We start from the raw sequence: 18,823 nt of genomic DNA, 5'->3' as shown, positions 1-18,823 counted from the left end.
TCGACATAGTACTCCTGTCTTTATATTATTATATAAGTCTTAGGCCTCCTTGTCAAGGTCCATATGGTGGCATAGTTTTGAACCCTTATCTCCCAAAGAACTTTGTAATGTCTGTTGGCAAACATGTGACAGGATGCCAAGAACAACAGTGTAGAAGGCTTTCACGATGCAGTACAGAGTCTAGTTATTAATAGACACCCTAGTATTTGGAAACGGATACCTCTTCTAATGAAGTAAGAAGTTCTAGTGAAAGAAAAAGTGAGATGCCAAACAAGGAGACCAATCAGGAAGCAAAAAAAAAAAAAAAAAAAAAGTAAAGTACTAAGCGTAATACGATGAATGACAGACTTGGAAGACAAGTGCTAGGCATAATTTAAATATTAAACATAGAATTGCCAATAATCCAGCCATTCTGCTTCTGGATGTATACCCACAGAAGTGAAAGCAGGGTGAAAGCAGGGACTCCATATTTGCACACCCATGTTCATAGTAGCCTTATTCACTATAGCCAAAAGGTGGAAGCCACCCAGTGTACGTGAAGAGATGAATAGTTAAACAGAAGGGGTCTATCTATACAATGCAATATTGGCCTTAAAAAGAAGGAAGTTCTGACTTAAGCTACAGCGTGGATGAACCTTGAATACATTATGGTTAAGTCAGAACTTCCTGAACACTGGTTTTTTGAACACTGGTTACAAAAGGTTATGGTTCCACTTACATGAGGGTCCTGGAGTCGTCGACTTTACAAAGTAGAATGGGGGTTGCCAGGGACAGGGGAAGGGGAGAATGGGGAATCGAAGGAGTAGAGAGTTTCACTTGGAGACAGTTCTGGAGACAGTGGTGAAGGTTCTACAACAGTGTGCGTGTACTTAACGCCACAGAACTGTACACTTAAAAATGGTGGAAATGGCAAATTTTATATTATTTCTATGTAACAACGATTTTTTAGAAAAGGAAAAAATAGAAACTGCTGAAGAATATTTATAGTCTGATGTCAGACCTTGGTACCGGAAGGAGTAGATGGAAGGGGAATTTTATTTATTATGTATGTACTTGGAAATACAATTTGGTTATCATGATTGAATTTTAATTAAAAAAAATAAGTTAGAACCGAATGGGTTTGTAAGGAAATTGAAGAACTGGGAGTGTTAGCCAGTCAGGAATTGATCCCAGCAGGGTGGATTGCTAGATTGTGTGGAGCATCCATACATATGTCACAAGAGGCCGAGTTGCTTTGGTCACCTTAGAGCTAATCGCATTGATTTTTCTCTCGTTGAATGCTGGAATGGATTCATAACGTTACTAGTTGTTACCTCGTGTTTGAACACCTTCAGGTGATGCGGGATGGCCATTCGGCACGTATTTTTAAAGAACTGGCTTTAACATAAGCTAAGAAAAATCGATTGTTGTTGATTTGGAAATTTGTTACTTTGTAGGAATGAGTCCTCTTAGACTGATTGAATTTCTGGAGTCATTTGCGACTGATAGACAGGGGGGCGGGGAGGGAATTCTTGTGGAACTCCCTCACAGTGTGTTACATCCGAGAGATTAAGGAATTTGGCCAGAGTCACACCGTTAGAAGGTGGCACAGCCGGCTGTCTCACTCCGAGTCCATGCTTTCTCTATCGCTCATGAGTGGAGCTCCTTACAGCGGCAGTGAGCAGAGTCTGAGGCGTCAACAGCTTCCATGATTTGAGAGTCCAGGGTTCTAGGCTGTAGGTTCTCTTTGCTGGCTGCTTTGTTGAATGACTGTGGGCAGAGTACTTTTCTTGCAGTGTCAGTTTCCTCAGCTGTAAGAAAAGGGTTTTGATTGGTTATCTCTTTGAACTCTGTGGTTGTTCTTGAAAAGAGGACGTTTTAGTGTGTTCCAAAGGTGGGCTGCCAGGACCCAGTAAATCCCTGTGTCAGCTTTTAGCATGAACGTATTACTCACACTGGGGCATTTTTATTTTAACTTAGAAAAGAAAAAAAGAAGACGGTGTTTGGGGTGGGAGGTGGTGAGTATAACAAAGTACTATCATCAGTTGTCTTGACTGGGATGTAGAATAAATTATGTCTTATGTTACTGGATCATGAAAGCTTGGTTTACCAGTTACCAGTTGCATTTATGTTGGGACCGTGTTGTTAGATACCGCCAGATTCATATCCCTTCTAAGTCTTCATCTTGTCTCTGGGTACCTTGAATCCTATATGGCATGGAAGCAGAATGATGCCCTGGGATTGCTTAGCAATCTGTCTTCCTGAGCCGAAGATTCTTGTTACTGGGATTGGTTTTTGCATGCCATAACATATGGAATTTAGGTACTAGTCTTCAGTTCCTGTGGTCTCCCCTCCCATGTCCATACTTGGAAAACAAGTTACTTTGGTTGCAAAACAAGGTAGTGAAATATCTTAGGAAACTCGACTCACTTTTTCCAGCCAGTATGGTTTAAATCAATCTTCCTTCCATTGTTAAATGTGCATAGGGTAATGTGAGGTTCATTTTCAGCCACAAATAAGTCTGTGAAAAATCTGGACTTGTTAGCATTGCCCAAGTTTTGTTTGTAGAGGACAGCTTTGTTTCTTTCCTTCGCTTCTTTTTACTTTTCCTCTCCCCAGATTGCCTGGTGGCAGGAATTTACTTTGTTCCGTTCTCAATATTTTTCTTCCTCTTTCATTTGGTGAAATGGGTTTGATTTTGTTAGACACGAAAGACAACCAGGTACGTTTTGATTTTTTTTTTTTTTAATTATTGCTTGATGTAACTTCATTGTGCATTTCCGGTTTTCTACACCCTGCCTCTAGACAGTCCTCATCAGTGATAGAAGCCAATGAGAAATACCCTTGTAATACATCTCTGGATGTTGAACACACAATCTGTTAAGTAGGTGAAACCAGGGAAGTTTGGTAGAGGGTGTCCTTCATAGGCTCCTGTTAATATTTCATGGATCATTCCGTTGTTTAGAGGTTATGGCTAAAGTATTCTATCACTACTATATTTCTGTATGAATGTAGGGATTTTTTTGATCTTCAGTGTTGTTAATTTCTCCTAACACTTCTTTTTTAACTGTATTTTAAAAATGCTTAAGGAAGGGCACCTGGGTGGCTCAGTTGGTTGAGTGTCCGACTCTTGGTTTCTGCTCAGGTCATGAACCCATGGTTGTGGATCAAGCCCTGTGTTGGGTTCCACGCCGAGTGTGGAGTCTGCTTGGGATTCTCTCTCTCTCCTCTGACTCTCTTCCCTGTGCTCTTCTTCTGTTTCTGAAAAATAAAAGTAAATGCTTAAGGAAACAGTACCTTTTGCTTTTCAAAAAAGAAAAAAGCAGATATGGTGTCTTTTAGAAAAAAGAAATGTTTTTTTAAAAAAATTTTTTTTTTTTTTAGTTTATTTTTGAGACAGAGGGAGACAGAGCATGAATGGGGAGGGGCAGAGAGAGAGGGAGACACAGAATTGGAAGCAGACTCCAGGCTCTGAGCTGTCAGCACAGAGCCCGACGCGGGGCTCGAACTCATGGACCGTGAGATCATGACCTGAGCCGGAGTTGGAAGCTCAACCGACTGAGTCACCCAGGCGCCCCTGAAATACTGTGTCTTTTAAGCATGCATCGGTCAGTCACGGTGCTGAGGTGTGGTCCTCCAGTGAGCACCCTCCCCCCCCCCCCCCCCCCATTCCCACACACACTGTTCTAGAAGATCTTCTGGAGGCCTGACTGTTGTTGGTTATGGGATCAGTCACATTCTCTTGTAATTATTATGAGTTTGAGCTCCTCAAGGCAAGGATACCAACGCTGTGCTTGTCATAAGGTGATTGTTCAATCACTCATACTGAATAAAGGAAGGATTGATTCTTTGGCTTAAGTGGATTTTTCAAACATAGGTGCATGTGGGAGCTTCTAAGCCACCTGTGAAAGAATACAAAAGTCAGCTGCTGTTTTTCTTCTCTCGGTGTCCACTCTACACGCGTGATCCACTGCAGTTCTTTATTTGACCATTACTTAAGGAGCCTTCTGTTACAGGCCTGCTAACCAGAAGCTTCTAAACAGGTTTACTTGCTGACCTCTAGTCACTAAGGATTCTTGTGGTTTGTATTTTATTTCTTATATCTTCTTCTTATTTTTGAGCAGCCTCTGTGCCTACGCAGAGTCCGTTTTGAACTCTTCCGGTCTTGCTCGGCCAGAACGTTTGCTTATGTAGGCCCACGCATAGCTGCTGAAGCCTGTTCTCTTGGAGTTTAACACGTCCGATTTCTAGCCTGTCCGTTCCATTAGCCAGCCTTGTAATTCCATGTCTACTTTAAGTATCAGTTATTATTTTCACACTGATTAAGAACTCAGATCTGCACATCTTGGACTGTCAACATTGTCCCAGGGCCAGAGGAGTGTTCTTTACTATGGTCACGAGGCAGCAGAGGTACTGGGTACAGAGTTAAGGTGTAAGTGTGAAGGTGCCTCAGCCACTGTCATTAGCTGTTTGGCCTCAAGCAAATCACTTAATCTTTCTGAGATTCAGTTTTGTTATCTGTAAAATGAGGGTCATAAAACCTATTTTCTGCATCATGAGGACTAAATAAGATTATATGAAGGTGTTTTTGGAAGTTATAAAGCACTACGGAACACTGGCAATGGTGACTTTTTTTAGTTCTTTATAATGTTCCAAGCAATATGTGGATTTTACATTTCGTCAAATTGAAACAATTCAGATAAAGCATGCCCTTTCAGCCTTCCACAGATCATACTCTTCTCCCTAGAGGTAACCTCTGTGCATTTATTTACTTTCTAATATGCATGTAGAAATACCTCTTAAAATGTTTTTTTTTTTTTAATATTTATTTTTGAGAGAGAGAGAGGGAGAAAGAGACAAAGTGTGAGAGGGGCAGGGAAAGAGAGAGAGGGAGACACAGAATCTGAGCTGTCAGCACAGAGCCCGACGCGGGGCCCTAACCCACAAACCATGAGATCATGACCTGAGCCCAAGTCGGATGCTTAACCAACTGAGCCACTCAGGCACTCCTGTAGAAATACCTCTTTAAAAAAACAGCACGCTATTCTGCTGTCATTTAGTATGACTTGAGATAGTTCATAGAGGTTTTATCTTTTTAAAAGCTTGCACAGGGGTGTCGAAATAATAGAATAGCATTAGTTTCTCATTATTAACGGAGACTGAGGTTCTTTCCAGTTTTTCACTGTGAGAAACAGCACCGCGTTGAAAGTCTTTGCACACGATTCTTTGAGCACGTGTGCAAGTGATTATCTAGAGTGGCTGCACAGGTCAGAGATGTGAAATTACAGGAAGGTATGTGCATTTAGCATTTTAATGATTATTGTCAAATTGCTCTCCAAAGCAGTGGTCTCAATATACTTCTGTTCTTACTATTAGATGTGAAGGTGCCTATTTACTCTTCTTCTTGCTAACTCGTGATGTTTTCATGTTCATTTTTGCCAGTCTCAGGAGTGAAAAATTATACGTCAAATCCAAAAGAACGTTCATAGACAGCATGGTTTGTGAGTGCAAACAGAAAGCATAACTGGAAACAGCTTAAAAATCTATTAACAGGAAAGTAAGGCTGGTCCATAAATTGCGGCATAGTCGTAAATAAGATAGGGTACCAAACAGTAGTCCCCGTTAGTGAAATACAGTAACTGTTCATAAGGGGAGTTGAATCTCATGGTTTCGAGCAAAAAAAGGAAATTGCTGAAGAATGCGTACAATAAGATCCATTTTTATAAATTAAACAATATGCAAAGTTAATGCATTTTGGAGGGACAGATTTGTACATGATAAAGTTAGAAAGGTGAGCGAGCCTTTGTCATTAAGTGTAGGCCACTTTCAGAGAGACAGAGTTTCTGAGAGCTGGTGAGTTCCAAGGAGCCTGATCTGAGAGATGGGGGAGAGAAGAGCCTGACCTTGCTGAGAGGCCGGCGAAGGAGTGAATCCATTTCCTCTGACATATATCTGTGCAATGTATTATATTTGTCTTTGCTGTTAAAGTTTCTTTTCTTTTTTTTGTTACTTATTTTGAGAGAGGTAGAGAGAGAGTACGTGTGCGCAGGGGAGGGGCAGAGAGAGGGAGAGAAAGAATCCCAAGCAGGCTTGGCAGCCTGGAGTCCACCATGGGGCTTGACCAGAGATCCAGACCTGAGCTGAAATCAGGAGTCCGACGCTCAGCCAGCTAAGCCACCCAGGCGCCCTTTTGCTGTTAAAGTTTCTGACAATACCGGCTTCTAGGAATGTGACTTTTTTTCCTTATAAAAAATTCTCTGCATTGCTGAACTCAAGAATAGAGTTTATATGTGGGATATTCTCTGGGAGTGATGAATGTTAATTTTGCTTATTGGTGTTTTCCATTATTATCTTTTTTTTTTTTTTTTTTTTTAGTTTACTCATTTATTTTGAGGGAGAGAGAGGGCAGCATGAGCAGGGGAGGGGCAGAGAGAGAGGGAGAGAGAATCCCAAGCAGGCTCCTTGCTGTCAGCACATGGAATGAGACATGAGGCTCAATCCCACATTGACATTGTTACCTGAGCTGAAATCTAGAGTCAGGCACTCAACTGACTGAGCCACCCAGGCACCCTTCCATTGCTTTCTTAAATATTGTGGAGTGGTTATTACAAAAGAGAAGTTGATGAAATGGAAATAACAGGGGCTTTGGAATCCAGCAGACCTGGGTTGATAGTTTTTTCCCACTTAGTACCTATGCTTTATTATCTCCTCCTCTTTGTTGTTTTCTCTTCCTCTTCCCTTCCATCCTGAGACTATACCTGGATTTAATGTTCAATATCTAGCAGTTATCATCACCTTTATCATCATCACTGTTAATATTTATAGGGAATGATGTCGAATTGAATTATAGAATCTAGAACAAATAAGGCACTTGTAGATTTCAGAAGAGCCCTGTTCTTTTTGTCACAGTCTAAGCTGTATGTCTCCCCTGTAAAAATTAGTGTGAAAGTAGCTAGATTGCCTGTTATTACTATTATTAAATAACAGGTTGATTGACATAGAACTCACAGACCATGGGGCTCCTGGGTGGCTCAGGTGGTTGAAGGTCCAACTCCTGATTTTGGGTCAGGTCATGATCCCAGGATGCTGGGATTGAGCCCTGCATTGGGTTCTATGCTGAGTGTGGAGTCTGCTTAAGATTTCATTCATTCATTCTCTTTCTCTCTCTACCCCTCCCCCCACCACCCACCTGACCCCTTCCCCACTCTCACACTCTCTAAAATTAAAAAAAAAAAAAGGGGCACCTGGGTGGCTCAGTCAGTTAAGTGTCCGACTTTGGCTCAGGTCATGATGTCACAGTTCGTGAGTTTGAGCCCCGTGTCAGGCTCAGAGCCTGGAGCCTGCTTCAGATTCTGTGTCTCCCTCTCTCTCTGCCCCTAACCCACTTGCACTGTTTCTCTCTCTCTCAAAAAAATAGATACATGCTAAAAAAAATATAAAAAAGAATTTGCAGACCATAAATCTCACCCTTTTAAATTGATTTTAGTAGTTTTTAGTGTTGTGGCAGTTTTTAGTATAATCATCAAGTTGTGCGTCTGTCATCACTAATTCAAGAACATTGTCACTACCATAGACAAACCCAGTACCTGTTACCACTCATTCCCCTTTCTGCCCTTTTATCCCCTAGAGCTGCTAATCTCTTTTCTTTATGGATTTGCCCATGCTGGATATTTCATATGAATGGAGTCATACAATTTGCTGCCTTTGTCTGTTTCCCCCCCCCCCCCCCCCCCACTTAGCATGGTGTTTTCAAGATTACCTGTTTGTCTCAGCACTTCATTCCTTTGTATTGCCCAGTAACATTGTTATGAATGTATCATACTTTACTTACGCATTCAGCAACTGGTGAACATTTGGATTGTTTCGACTTTTTGGCGATTATGGAATAAAGCTGCTTCGTACATTTCTGAACAAGGTTTTACGTGGATATGTGTTTTCAGTTTTCTTTCTTACCCCAAGTGGAGTTGCCGGATCATATGGTAACTCTGTTTTAACATTTGGAGGAACTGCGGGCCTGTTTCCAAAGTGCCTGTACCATTTTACCTTCCTGCCAGCAGTGTATGAGATTCCAGTTTCTCCACATCCTCACTAAAGTTTATCTTGTTCCCGTAACGGGTGTGAAGTATTTTCTCATTACGGTTTTGATTTGCATTTCACTAACGACTAAAGATATTGAGCATCTTTTCATGTACCTACTGGCCGTTTGTACATCTTTGGAGAACTTCCTATGGAAATCCTCCGTTTTATTTTTATAGCTTTTTTTTTTTAATGTTTATTTATTTTTGAGAGAGAGAGAGAGAGAGACAGAGCGTGAACAGGGGAGGAGCAGAGAGAAAGGGAGACACAGAATCCGAGCTGTCAGCACAGAGCCTGACGCGGGGCTCGAACTCATGAACCGTGAGATCAGGACCTGAGCCGAAGTTGGACGCTGAACCGACTGAGCCACCCAGGCGCCCCATTCTTTCCCCATTTTAAAGTTTGGGTTGTCTTTTTAAGAGTTCTGTATGTATTCTGAATACAGGCCTCTTATCAGACGTATGACTTGCCGTATTTTCTCCCATTCTGTGAGTTGTCTTTTCATTTACTTGGTGGAGTCCCCCCTCACTTTATTGAAGTATAGTTGACCCATAACCACGTATAAGTTGAAGGTGTACAAGGTTTTGATTTGGTACATTTATGTATTGGGAAGTGACTGCCAGCACAGTGTTGGCTAACACCAGCCTCATGTCACAGAATTGCCATTTGTTTTTTATGGTGAGAACATTTAAGATCTGTTTTTTTAGGAGCTTTTTTTTTTTTTTTTTTTTTTTTTGTTTATTTATTTTAGAGACAGACCGAGCACAAGTGGGGGAGGGGCAGAGAGAACCGGAGACAGACTCTGAAGCAGGCTGAAGGCTCCGAGCTGTCAGCACAGAGCCTGATGCAGAGCTTGAACCCACGAACCATGAGATCATGACCTGAGCCGAAGTCGGACACTCAACCGACTGAGCCACCCGGGCGCCCCCCCCCCCCCGCCCCCCGCCCTTTTAATGTTTATTTACTTTTGAGAGGGCGGGGAGGGGCAGAGAGAGAGGGAGACAGAAACTTTGAAGCAGGCTCTGCACGGTCAGCACAGAGCCCGATGCTGGGCTCAAATTCACAAACCGTGAGATCACGATGTGTGCTGAAGTCGGACGCTTAACCGGCTGAGCCCACCCAGGCACCCCTTCTTTTTCTTTTTTAAAGTTTAGTTGTATTGAGTGGGGGAGGGGCAGAGAGCGAGAGGGAGAGAGAATATCCCAAGCGGGATCCCCGCTGCCAGCACGGAGCCAATGCAGGGCTCCATCTCTCACAAACTGTGAGATCGTGACACGAGCCAAAACCAAGAGTTGGACGCTTCACCAGCTGAGCCACGCAGCCGCCCTGCAACTCTCAAGTATATAATACGGTATTATTAATTATAATCACTATGTTAGGCGGGAGGTTCCCAGAATTGATGGTGTCCTTTGAGCCCCAGAAATTTTTAATTTTGTTGAAGCCCAATTTATCTGTTTGTCCTTTGTCACGGGTGTTTTTGGTGTCATACTGAAGAAGCTGTTGCCTAACGAGAAATCGTGAAGACTTATTTCTGTGTTTTCTTCTAAGAGTTTTGTGGTTTTAGGTGTGTGATCTGTTTTGAGTTAATTTTCTGTATGGGATGAGATAGCGTTCTAACTTCATTCTTTGATATGTGGGTATCCATTTGTTTCACCATTTGTTGAAGAGTGTTCTTTCTTGCTTCGATTTTCTTGGCATCCTCTTAAAAAATCAGTTGATTATAGTTTTAAGGGTTTGATTCTGGACTCTCAGTTGTAGCCCATTGATCTGTATGTCTATTCCTTAGGCCAGTATCACACTATGTTGATGACTGTAGCTTTGCAGGAAGCTTTGAAATCCAGAAACATGAATCCTTCTGCTTTACTCTTCCTCGGGATTGTTTTGGTACCTATAATTTTTCAAGGCTGTTATCTTTGATGTGCTTTCTCTGCGGAGACTTCATTTATAAACATCCAGAACAGAGACTAAGGAATCAAAAAGGAGAACTTGGATTGTCTATGATTGAATCAGTGATGGATGGCAAAATAACTTCTGCTTGTTGAGCTCCATGTATGTATTTCTGCATCGTTTTGTGTGCCCACCACGTGTTAGACGCTGTGCTAGATTGCAGGGAAACCACGATGAACACACAAGGTGTCTCTGCAGTGGGCTTATGTTGGCTCCTTGCTTTCATGTTTTTGAAAACAGGGCGGGTATTTGATAACCAAAGGTAAGGATATAATCACAGCAGATGTACCATTGGTTGGAAAGCGCTCTCTTGCCATATGTGAACGTCCCATCCGTGAAAATTCTTACCTTGTTAATCTGCTAGTCTGAATGAAAATATAAATGGATGGAAGAAGAGGATGAGCGTCTTCCGGGGAGCGGTGTTGAGCACGTTGAAAAAAATTACAAAAGCATATTCTCATTTACACTTTTATGGGCACGTGTATCTCTTCCCATTTAAAAGTTCACTTAAAGACAAGGGCCTTGTGTCCCTTACCTTTCTTACTGATGACTATCAGTCATTTAACAGTACTTGAAAAATATTAGGTGTTCAGTACATGTTGACTGAATCATTGAATGGGTCAAGCCATGAATGAGTGCTCAGATCATATCACCTTATACTAATAGGGTTTGCATAGCTTTTATTGACTGTCATTCTTGCCCTTCAGGATTTTGATTTAGTGGTTAATGTGAAGATGAGACACTCACTATGGTATACTGTTACAAAAATCTGATTAAGGCATATGTCATATGAAAAGGAAATTGTACAAATAGCCTCAGTGCATTTTAATTTATACATGTTCGGAGTCACTCGGGTCTCTAGGGTCATAGAGGGTGATAGAGGAAGGGATTTCATGTAGGTTTCAAAGAACTGAAGGAATGCATATTGACAGGGGGGTGTGGCTAAAACTTCCAGACCAAGACGTAGTTCTCAGTAGGGGTGGTACTGTTGAGCCAGGAGACTTCTGGAAATATGTGAATGTTTTTGGTTGTCCCTAGTGTTCAGGATTGCCGGTGGCTTTTAGTGGTTAAGGGCCAGGGATGCTAAAGTCTCACAGTTAGGAGTTGATTTGCCCCAGATCTCAGTTGGCTCCCCGTTTGAGGTACACTGAAAAGGAAACAATTAGCTGAACGAGGAAAATAGAGTTTATGAATGGTGTTTTGAAGCAAATACTATGTTTGCTTGGTTTCGTTTTTGCCGTTGTAGAGGCTGCTGGCAGGGGTACAGTTAGAGTGGAATATAGTGATAGAACATCTTAAGGACTGTTGCAGGGATTTATATTTGATCAGTTTGGATGATTTGATGCTCCTTAACATTTCCTTTTGTCTTATACTTGATTTTCTTCTTTTTCTCTTAGAACGAGCCTCTGACTCCAGGTTATCATGGATTCCCAGCACGGGACAGCCAGGTTGGTATCTGCTGTGTCAGATGGGGTGTGTGTATGTGTGTGTGTTCGTTCTAAGGATGCTCTGGTAGAGAGCATTTCCAGAAAGTATTTTGGAGAGTGACGTGGTTAGTTTCAGCAGTGCATTTACATTTAAAGATACAAATAAAATACATGTCTTAATCCTAAAAGAATTGTAATCACGTTTCTGAAATTGTGGGTGTTATGGGGGAAAAAAACCAGGCACGCACAGACATAACCGCTTTTGTTTTCTCTTCTCCAGGCTGTTAGAATAATTTTGTAACCTGGTTTTCTTGGTGTTTCATAATTCTAAGTGCTGGACTTGTCTCTTAATTCTCTGCCACTTAGCTCCTGCCTGCACAGATTTTTTTGAGTCCTTGCAATAATCTGCAACAAAAAATTCCATTCTCCTTCCTGGGGGAATTCAACCTTATGGTTTTAATCAGGAAGACTAGCTTGAGAGAGGGAAGTTTCTGCTGCCTTTCTTTGTTACATTGGGAGCATGATTGGAAAAAAGCCCAGGCCCTAGTGTGGGTTAGAGCAGCACTGCTTCCTATGAGACGCCCTCTGGGCGGTTTAGGTGAACGTATAAAATGCCTTCCTTGTCCTTCTGCTGTTTGAAACCTTGGGCAGGTGGGGCTGAAGATGAGTTAGGGTAGAAGAACAGGTAACTGCTGCCTCAGAGAAATGGTGTGGCCTGAGGTACCTACCCTCTGAAATTTACTCCTCGGAGCGCCTGGGTGGCTCAGTCGGTTAAGTGTCTGACTCTTGATATTGGCTCAGGTCAGGATCTCATGGTTCATGGGATCAAGCCCTGCATTGGACTCTGCGCGCTGACAGTGCAGAGCCTGCTTGGGATTCTCTCTCTCTCCCTGTCTCTCTGCCCCTCCCCCACTTGGTTGCACACACTCCCTCTCAAAATAAATAAACATTAAAAAAAATTTTTTTTTTTTTTTTTTTTTTTGAAATTTGCCTCCTTGCTGTTTGGGCATATTGATATTCTCCAGGAGATTTGAAAGGTTACCCCTAGTGATTATCTTTGAATGTCTATCCAACTTCCTCATAGGGTTGTCCAAAAAAGCCCCCAGTTTTAGGCTTGTCCAAGGGACATTGTATCATCAGAGTGTTAAACTAAAGGGTTGACGTAGTTCCTGTTTCCAGAAATTAATTGAATCTCATCGGAGCCCCTGGAGCTGATCTTGAAAACTAGGTTGGCACCATAATCAGTGGTCATCTATTGAGTGGCCTTCAGTATTCCGAGTATTTGCCCCGTTCTTGCACTTTGGGTGCTGGGTTGGTGTCAGACTGACTGGCCCCAGTTAGGGTGGGGAGGAACAGGGGGAGGGAAGATGTTGTTCATCTCTGTGTTTATCTCCCAGGGGGATCGTCACTGTTGGGATCGAAGTTTGTCCCTAGGGAAGCTTTTGTTAAAAAGATACAGTCGTTTACTTCAAATCTTTTTTTTTTTTTTCATTTATTTTATTTTTTGTTCATATTATTTTGAGAGAGAGAGTGCGCGAATGGGGGAGAGGGGCAGAGGGAGGCAGAGAAAGAATCTTCAGCAGGCTCCATGCTCAGTGCAGAGCCTGCCGTGGGGCTCAGTCCCGTGTCTCTGGGATCATGACCTGAGCCAAAATCATGAATCTGACGTTCAGCCGAGTGAGCCCCCCCAGCCGCCCCTCAAATCTAAAGTCAGAGGATTTTTTCTTTCTGGTTTGGGTCTGCTCTGGAGCTCTTGTAACAAGCTGTGAACTTTATGCCCTTTGATGGTAGTTCTAGAGCTTGGTCACATATCAGGGAAGGTACTACTGCCTAGAGATCTAGCCCCCAGAGACTCTGTAACCAGGGTCTAAAAGTGCATTTAGTCGTTCACCTATTTAGAAATACCTACAGGCGATGCTGCTTTGCAGCCACTGTCGAGAACTGCAGTCCTGTGGGCTACTTTAAAAGTAGTGACACGTTCCGTTTCATCCTGTACTTTTCACCTAGGACCCTTCAAATACAAAGGATCACGGTCAGTCTCTGTCTACCCTTGCATATCAACGCATATGTTTACTTATTTATAAAATGTTGCTTATTTTGGATATAGATTTATTTTATTTTTTTTAATGTTTAGTTTTGAGAGAGAGAGACAGAGCATAAGCAGGGAAGGCACAGAGATAGAGAGGGAGACACAATCCCAAGGCAGGCTCCAGGCTCCAAGGTGTCAGCCCAGAGCCCGATGCGGGGCTCGAACCCACAAACTGCGAGGTCATGACCTGAGCCGAAGTCGGACGCCCAACCAACTGAGCCACCCAGGCACCCCTGGATGTCGGCTTATTTTAGATGTAGGAAGGTAAGACTAATTGAAGTAAAGCATGGGAATAGACGTACTGAGTTTAAAAGGATCTGAAAGGTACTGTATAATGCTGTGTTCTTCCTGTGAGGATTACAGATCAATAAAAAACTAAGCAAAAGGAATTAAGAGGAATTTGTTAAAGCGTAGAAGTAGTCTTGTTGCTTGGAACTACTTTATTTTTCCTTTCTCTTGCGGTAGGGACACACTTCTGTAACCTGTGCATTTATCACTCAATACTGTCTCTGCTGTAGGCCTGTGCAGACCCTTTTGCCAAGGTTTAAAGCTGCTAATTTACTTTCAGGCACATTCCGATGGTGACAGGTTTATATTAGCTTATTTTCTTGGGCTTTATTTTGTTCTCTGACTGGATCTTTGAATTAGAGATCTTAGAGCAGTGCAAACAGGCAAATATTGAATGGCTGCTTGTTGTATTTGATGAATACAGAATCCAAATGAGTCCCGCTAATTAATGCGCCTAACCTTGTGAACTCTCACTTTGTGCACTGCGATTTGGGGGACATGTATCAGTGTGCAACGCTGGTCACTGAGCGGCCTGAGCTGGGCAGAAACCGCACTTGGGATCTTTACATCTCCCCAGACTGGTCTGGCTCGGCAAATCCAGGGTGGGGGTGGGGGGGGGGAGTGAAGGTGAATTTTAACTGTGTGTCTTTATTTGCCTTCCTTATTCTCTTGCTGTTCCTTTCTAAACAGATAGGAATCGTCCCCAGACAGGATTTGTACGCATCTCATGGTGATTTTAAAAGAGACAGTTACAATCCTGATCTTCCTAGAGCACGGTCATCTGTGTTTTCCCCCCTCGTCCTCACGGCTACCTTTTGAAGTAGATAAAACAGAGGCGGGAAACTGAGGTACCCAGAGGTAAAGTGACTTCTCCGAGAAAACCATACAAGGTAGTAGCTGCAAAAGAACTGAAATTTTCTTCTCTTTGTGAGGGCCCTTTCCTCTGTGCTGGGGAATCACTGACTCACACAGGCAAGAATGTGGTCGTGTGCACGAGCACCTGCTCACGCCTGTACCTCGTTTGTCGTCTGGGGGCTTCGTAGGCCTCTTGGAGCTCAACCACAGATCTAGGAATCCATGATCCCTGCTTAAGGATTATTACCCCTGGCTTCCTTAACACTAAGTATACCAATATACCACTGTTCAGTGGTCCTTTTCATCCTGTTACGTAAGCTCCCGCCAACACATTTGAATTGGAAACCTGTGGAGGGGAGGAGGGGAAAAACCACCCGCCAGCTCGTAGAGGTTGTGCTTTCTTATGTGCCGTTCCCTCAGCCTTCTTTCCCAGTCAGTTAGCAAGTTTTATGGGGTGACAGTCCGCTGTGCTCATAGAGCTCTCCCGAGCACTTCACTGTGCTTGCTAACGAGCTCCGTGTGGGAGTGGAGGAGACAGACATTGTCCAGATTTGCAAACTGAAAACCAGCTCAGAAAGTCTGACTGAGTGTCTCATCCGAGCCGTGCAGTTTGGGTTGATGATACTATACAGTGGTTTACATTCGTAGCTGTTTCTTTGTGGTTTAGGTATATGCGCAGATGCTTATTTGAGTATTGGTTCGGTCTGGAATATTTTGTGGGTTTGCGGTATTTTTAAATGAGAGAATATTTGTGTGTGTTAGCTCCAGGGTTTATGGATAGGAGGGGCTTAGGAATAGCAATCTGATTAGAGAGGGCCTCAGTTCTACACAGCAAGCTCACTGTTTTTGCTGACATTGTTCATTTATTTAGGACAGCTTTCAGGGAACTCCCGGAGAGCACAGTGCGAGTCCCGAGTCCATCCCCTCACCATCACTTGGTGCCACAACTTTACATCTGCTACATCAGGGTGACCGTATAAGTTGCCATTCTAGCTCGGACACTCTCGAGAGTGAAACGTGATGCTTATGTTGAAACAGCCCCGTGCAAACTGGGATGAGCGGAGGTGTGTAGCCACCTCAGCTGTAATTCAAGAACCATAAGGGCACTTGGGTGGCTCGGGTGGCTTAGCGTCCGACTCTTGATCTCGGCTCAGGTCATGATCCCACGGTTTGTGAGATCGAGCCCTGTGTCGGGCTCCGTGCTGACAGCTCAGGGCCTGCTTGGGATTCTCTCTCTCTCTCTCTCTCTCTCTCTCTCTCGCTCGCTCTCGCTCTCTGTCTCTCTCGCTCTCTCTGTCCCTCCCCCACTGGTGTGCTCGCTCTGTGTCTTTCTGTCTCTCTCTCAAAATAAATAAACTTAAGAAAAAATTAAGAACTCTGGCAAATGTCCTCTTTTTAAAAAAAAATTTTTTTTAATGTTTGTATGTATTTTTGCGACAGAGTGAGACAGAGCATTGGGGGAGGGGCAGAGGGAGAGGGAGACACAGCATCGGAAGCAGGCTCCAGGCTGTCAGCACAGGGCCCGCCGCAGGGCTCGAACTCTCAACCACGAGATCGTGACCTGAGCCGAAGTCAGGCGCTCATCCGACTGAGCCACCCAGGCGCCCCTAGCCAATGTCCTCTTAACTGATGTGATCGGGGTTTGAGATTATGGCACAGTGCATTGTCTCACATGTAGCCCGCGCAGGAGCGAAACCTTATCATTCGCTTTTGAGGTGAGAGAGGGAACAGACTCTTGGTTGGGTTTAGGTGTTGAGTCGGGTATGGAAGTGACAGTATTAATATGTTAAAAAAACTAACGTTGTAAAGTACTTTGCAGTGTGCTTCCATGTTTGCTGAGTTTTGGTCTTCACAATAGCTCTGCTAGGTAGGTTGGGTTTTATTATCTCTACAGATAAGAAAACCAGTGGAGAGATTAAAAATTATTTTTTGTATTTTTACTTTTTGAGAGCGAGCGAGCGAGCGAGCATGTGCTTGTGCATGTGTGGGAGAAGGGCAGGGAGAGGGAGTACCTTTTTTTTTTTTTTTAAGTTTTTTTATCTTGAGAGCGAGACCAAGCATGTGAGCGGGGGAGGGGTAGAGACAGAGGGAGACAGAGGATCCCAAGCAGGCTCTGCATTGTGAGTGCAGAGCCCATGGTGTGGCTTGAACCTGTGAACTGTGAAATTATGACCTGAGCCTAAGACTGACGCTTAACCAGCTGAGCCACCCAGGTGGCCCAAGAGAGAGAGGATCCCAAGCCAGCCTCTCTGCTCAGTGGGGAGCCCGTCATGGGCTTGATCTCATAATCGTGAGATCATGATGTGAGATCATGACCTGAGCCAAGGTCAAGAGTCAGAAGCTTAACTGAGCGAGCCACCCAGGCAACCCCCGGTGCAGAGATTTTTAAATGGATTTCCCAGTGTCACATAGAGGGGAGGTGGCAGAAATGGACTTGAACCCTGGATTTTCAGCCTCCATGTCTTTTGTTTCCCTTTTGTGTTCTTCTGTCAGTGTTTTCTCTTCTCTGAATGGGGATGTTCTCTTGCTAGTGTGACAAGATATTATGGAATCATTAGGGAATGGAGCCTCATGAAAAGGCTTCATGTGACTTGGAGGTCCCTTGAGTAATTTATTTCTGTCAAGTTTTCTTCCTGTCTTATTTGCTAAAATAGCTTCTGGTCCACAGTTTGTCTTTTTGTATTTATATAGTATTTTGTAAATATAAAGAAAAAATTAATGTCATGGTGTTCGGCTCTTTATTTTTAAAATGCTAGCCAGTGGCTTGCTAAAATTATTTTCCTTTGATTTTCTAAAATTCTGTTGAAAAGCCACTGTGTGGACATGTTCAGGTGATTCACAGAAACAAAGGGGGAGTATCAAAGGAGATGTTCAAAGATGTGACTTTGACCGTTAGAGATTTCAATTGGGAGTGGCAGCCATACTTTTAATTTAGAGGATAGATTAAAAATGACCTAGGGGATTTATTTTTCAAAAGCATTTTCTTTCTTAAGAATTTAATGACTTTTCCTTTTCTTCCTTTTATCCCCGGGATGAACTTTATTTTAGTAGAGGTTTTTATAAATGAACTTTCAGGGCTTTTAGGTATTGATTGGGAGCCATGGATGATAGCAAACACATTTTCTGTCATACTCATTTGTTTTCATGCAAAGAAATGGTGCTGCTCTTCCTCCTTTGGGAAGAATTGGAACAGAGGACATGGGGAGAGTGTTCAAATTCTAGCTTGGTGCTGCTTTGAAGCTTCAAGACAGGAACCACTAGTAAAGCAGTACTTTTTACATCATGACCCAGCACGTGCGTGCATGCGCGCGCACACACACACGGACACACAAATGTAACTTAGAGTTAGTCTTCCAAATAGTACTTACCCTTACTGTACTGTAAGCATTTTCCGTTCTTTTCCATTCCATTAAAAAAATTGTTGGTTGTGACCAGCAATTGAGCAAAATTGATTTCCTGGGCCCGCTAATAGATTGCAGTCTGTAGTTTTGAAAAACAAAATTCTCATGATTGTTGTCCTTAAAAATGCAACCTTAGGGGCACCTGGGCGGCTCAGTCGGTTAAGTGTCCGACTTCGGCTCAGTTCGTGATCTCGCGGTTCATGAGTTCAAGCCCTGCATCCGGCTCTGCTGACAGCTCAGAGCCTGGAGCCTGCTGCGCATTCTGTGTCTCCCTCTCTCTCTGCCCCTCCCCTGCTTGTGCTCTGTCTCTCTGTCTCTCTGTCTCTCTCTCTCTCTCTCTCTCTCTAAGATAAATAAACATTAAAAAAAAATGCAACCTTAAAGAACTCCATATACTTTAGCAGTCACTTCTCTATGCCCCATCCCCCTGTAACCACTCATCTGCTTTCTGTCTCTGTGGATTTGCCTGTTCTGGATATTTCACAGAAATGGAATCATATAACATCTGGTCTTTTGTGACTTGCTTCTTTCACTGAGCATAATGTTTTCAAGGTTCATCCATGTTGTAGCACGTGTTAGTACTGCATTCCATTTTGGGTTGAGTGACATCTCACTGTATGGCTAGAGGGAGTGTTCTTACGTGAGCCCACTGCCTGCCTCTGTGGTTCCGTCTCCTGAAGCTCTCTTATGTACACTTGGCCTTGGCCTCGCCGGGCATTCTTGAACAAGCTTGATTCCGGCTTCAGTGTGGAGCCACTGTC

General features: G+C 43.3%; 1 protein-coding gene across 20 annotated transcripts in view; it reads left to right on the top strand.

Moving 5' to 3' along the window:
- The window catches only part of RBFOX2 (RNA binding fox-1 homolog 2), a 286,269-nt gene that overhangs the window by 79,141 nt on the left and 188,305 nt on the right, over nucleotides 1-18,823 (top strand). For 18 of the 20 annotated variants that reach the window (XM_060656475.3, XM_060656470.3, XM_081796237.1 and 15 more), the window contains exon 2: nucleotides 11,400-11,450. The exons of the other annotated variants lie outside the window; for them this stretch is intronic. In XM_060656475.3, coding sequence (XP_060512458.1) covers nucleotides 11,400-11,450 — 51 coding nt within the window. The remainder of the gene's footprint in view (nucleotides 1-11,399; nucleotides 11,451-18,823) is intronic. 20 annotated transcript variants of the gene reach the window in all.

This window comes from Panthera onca, chromosome B4, assembly GCF_046562875.1.
Source record: "Panthera onca isolate mPanOnc1 chromosome B4, mPanOnc1 haplotype 2, whole genome shotgun sequence".
Taxonomy (NCBI): Eukaryota; Metazoa; Chordata; class Mammalia; order Carnivora; family Felidae; genus Panthera; species Panthera onca.
Note: the sequence above shows the minus strand (reverse complement) of the source record. Positions and strands in the feature narration are given on the sequence as shown.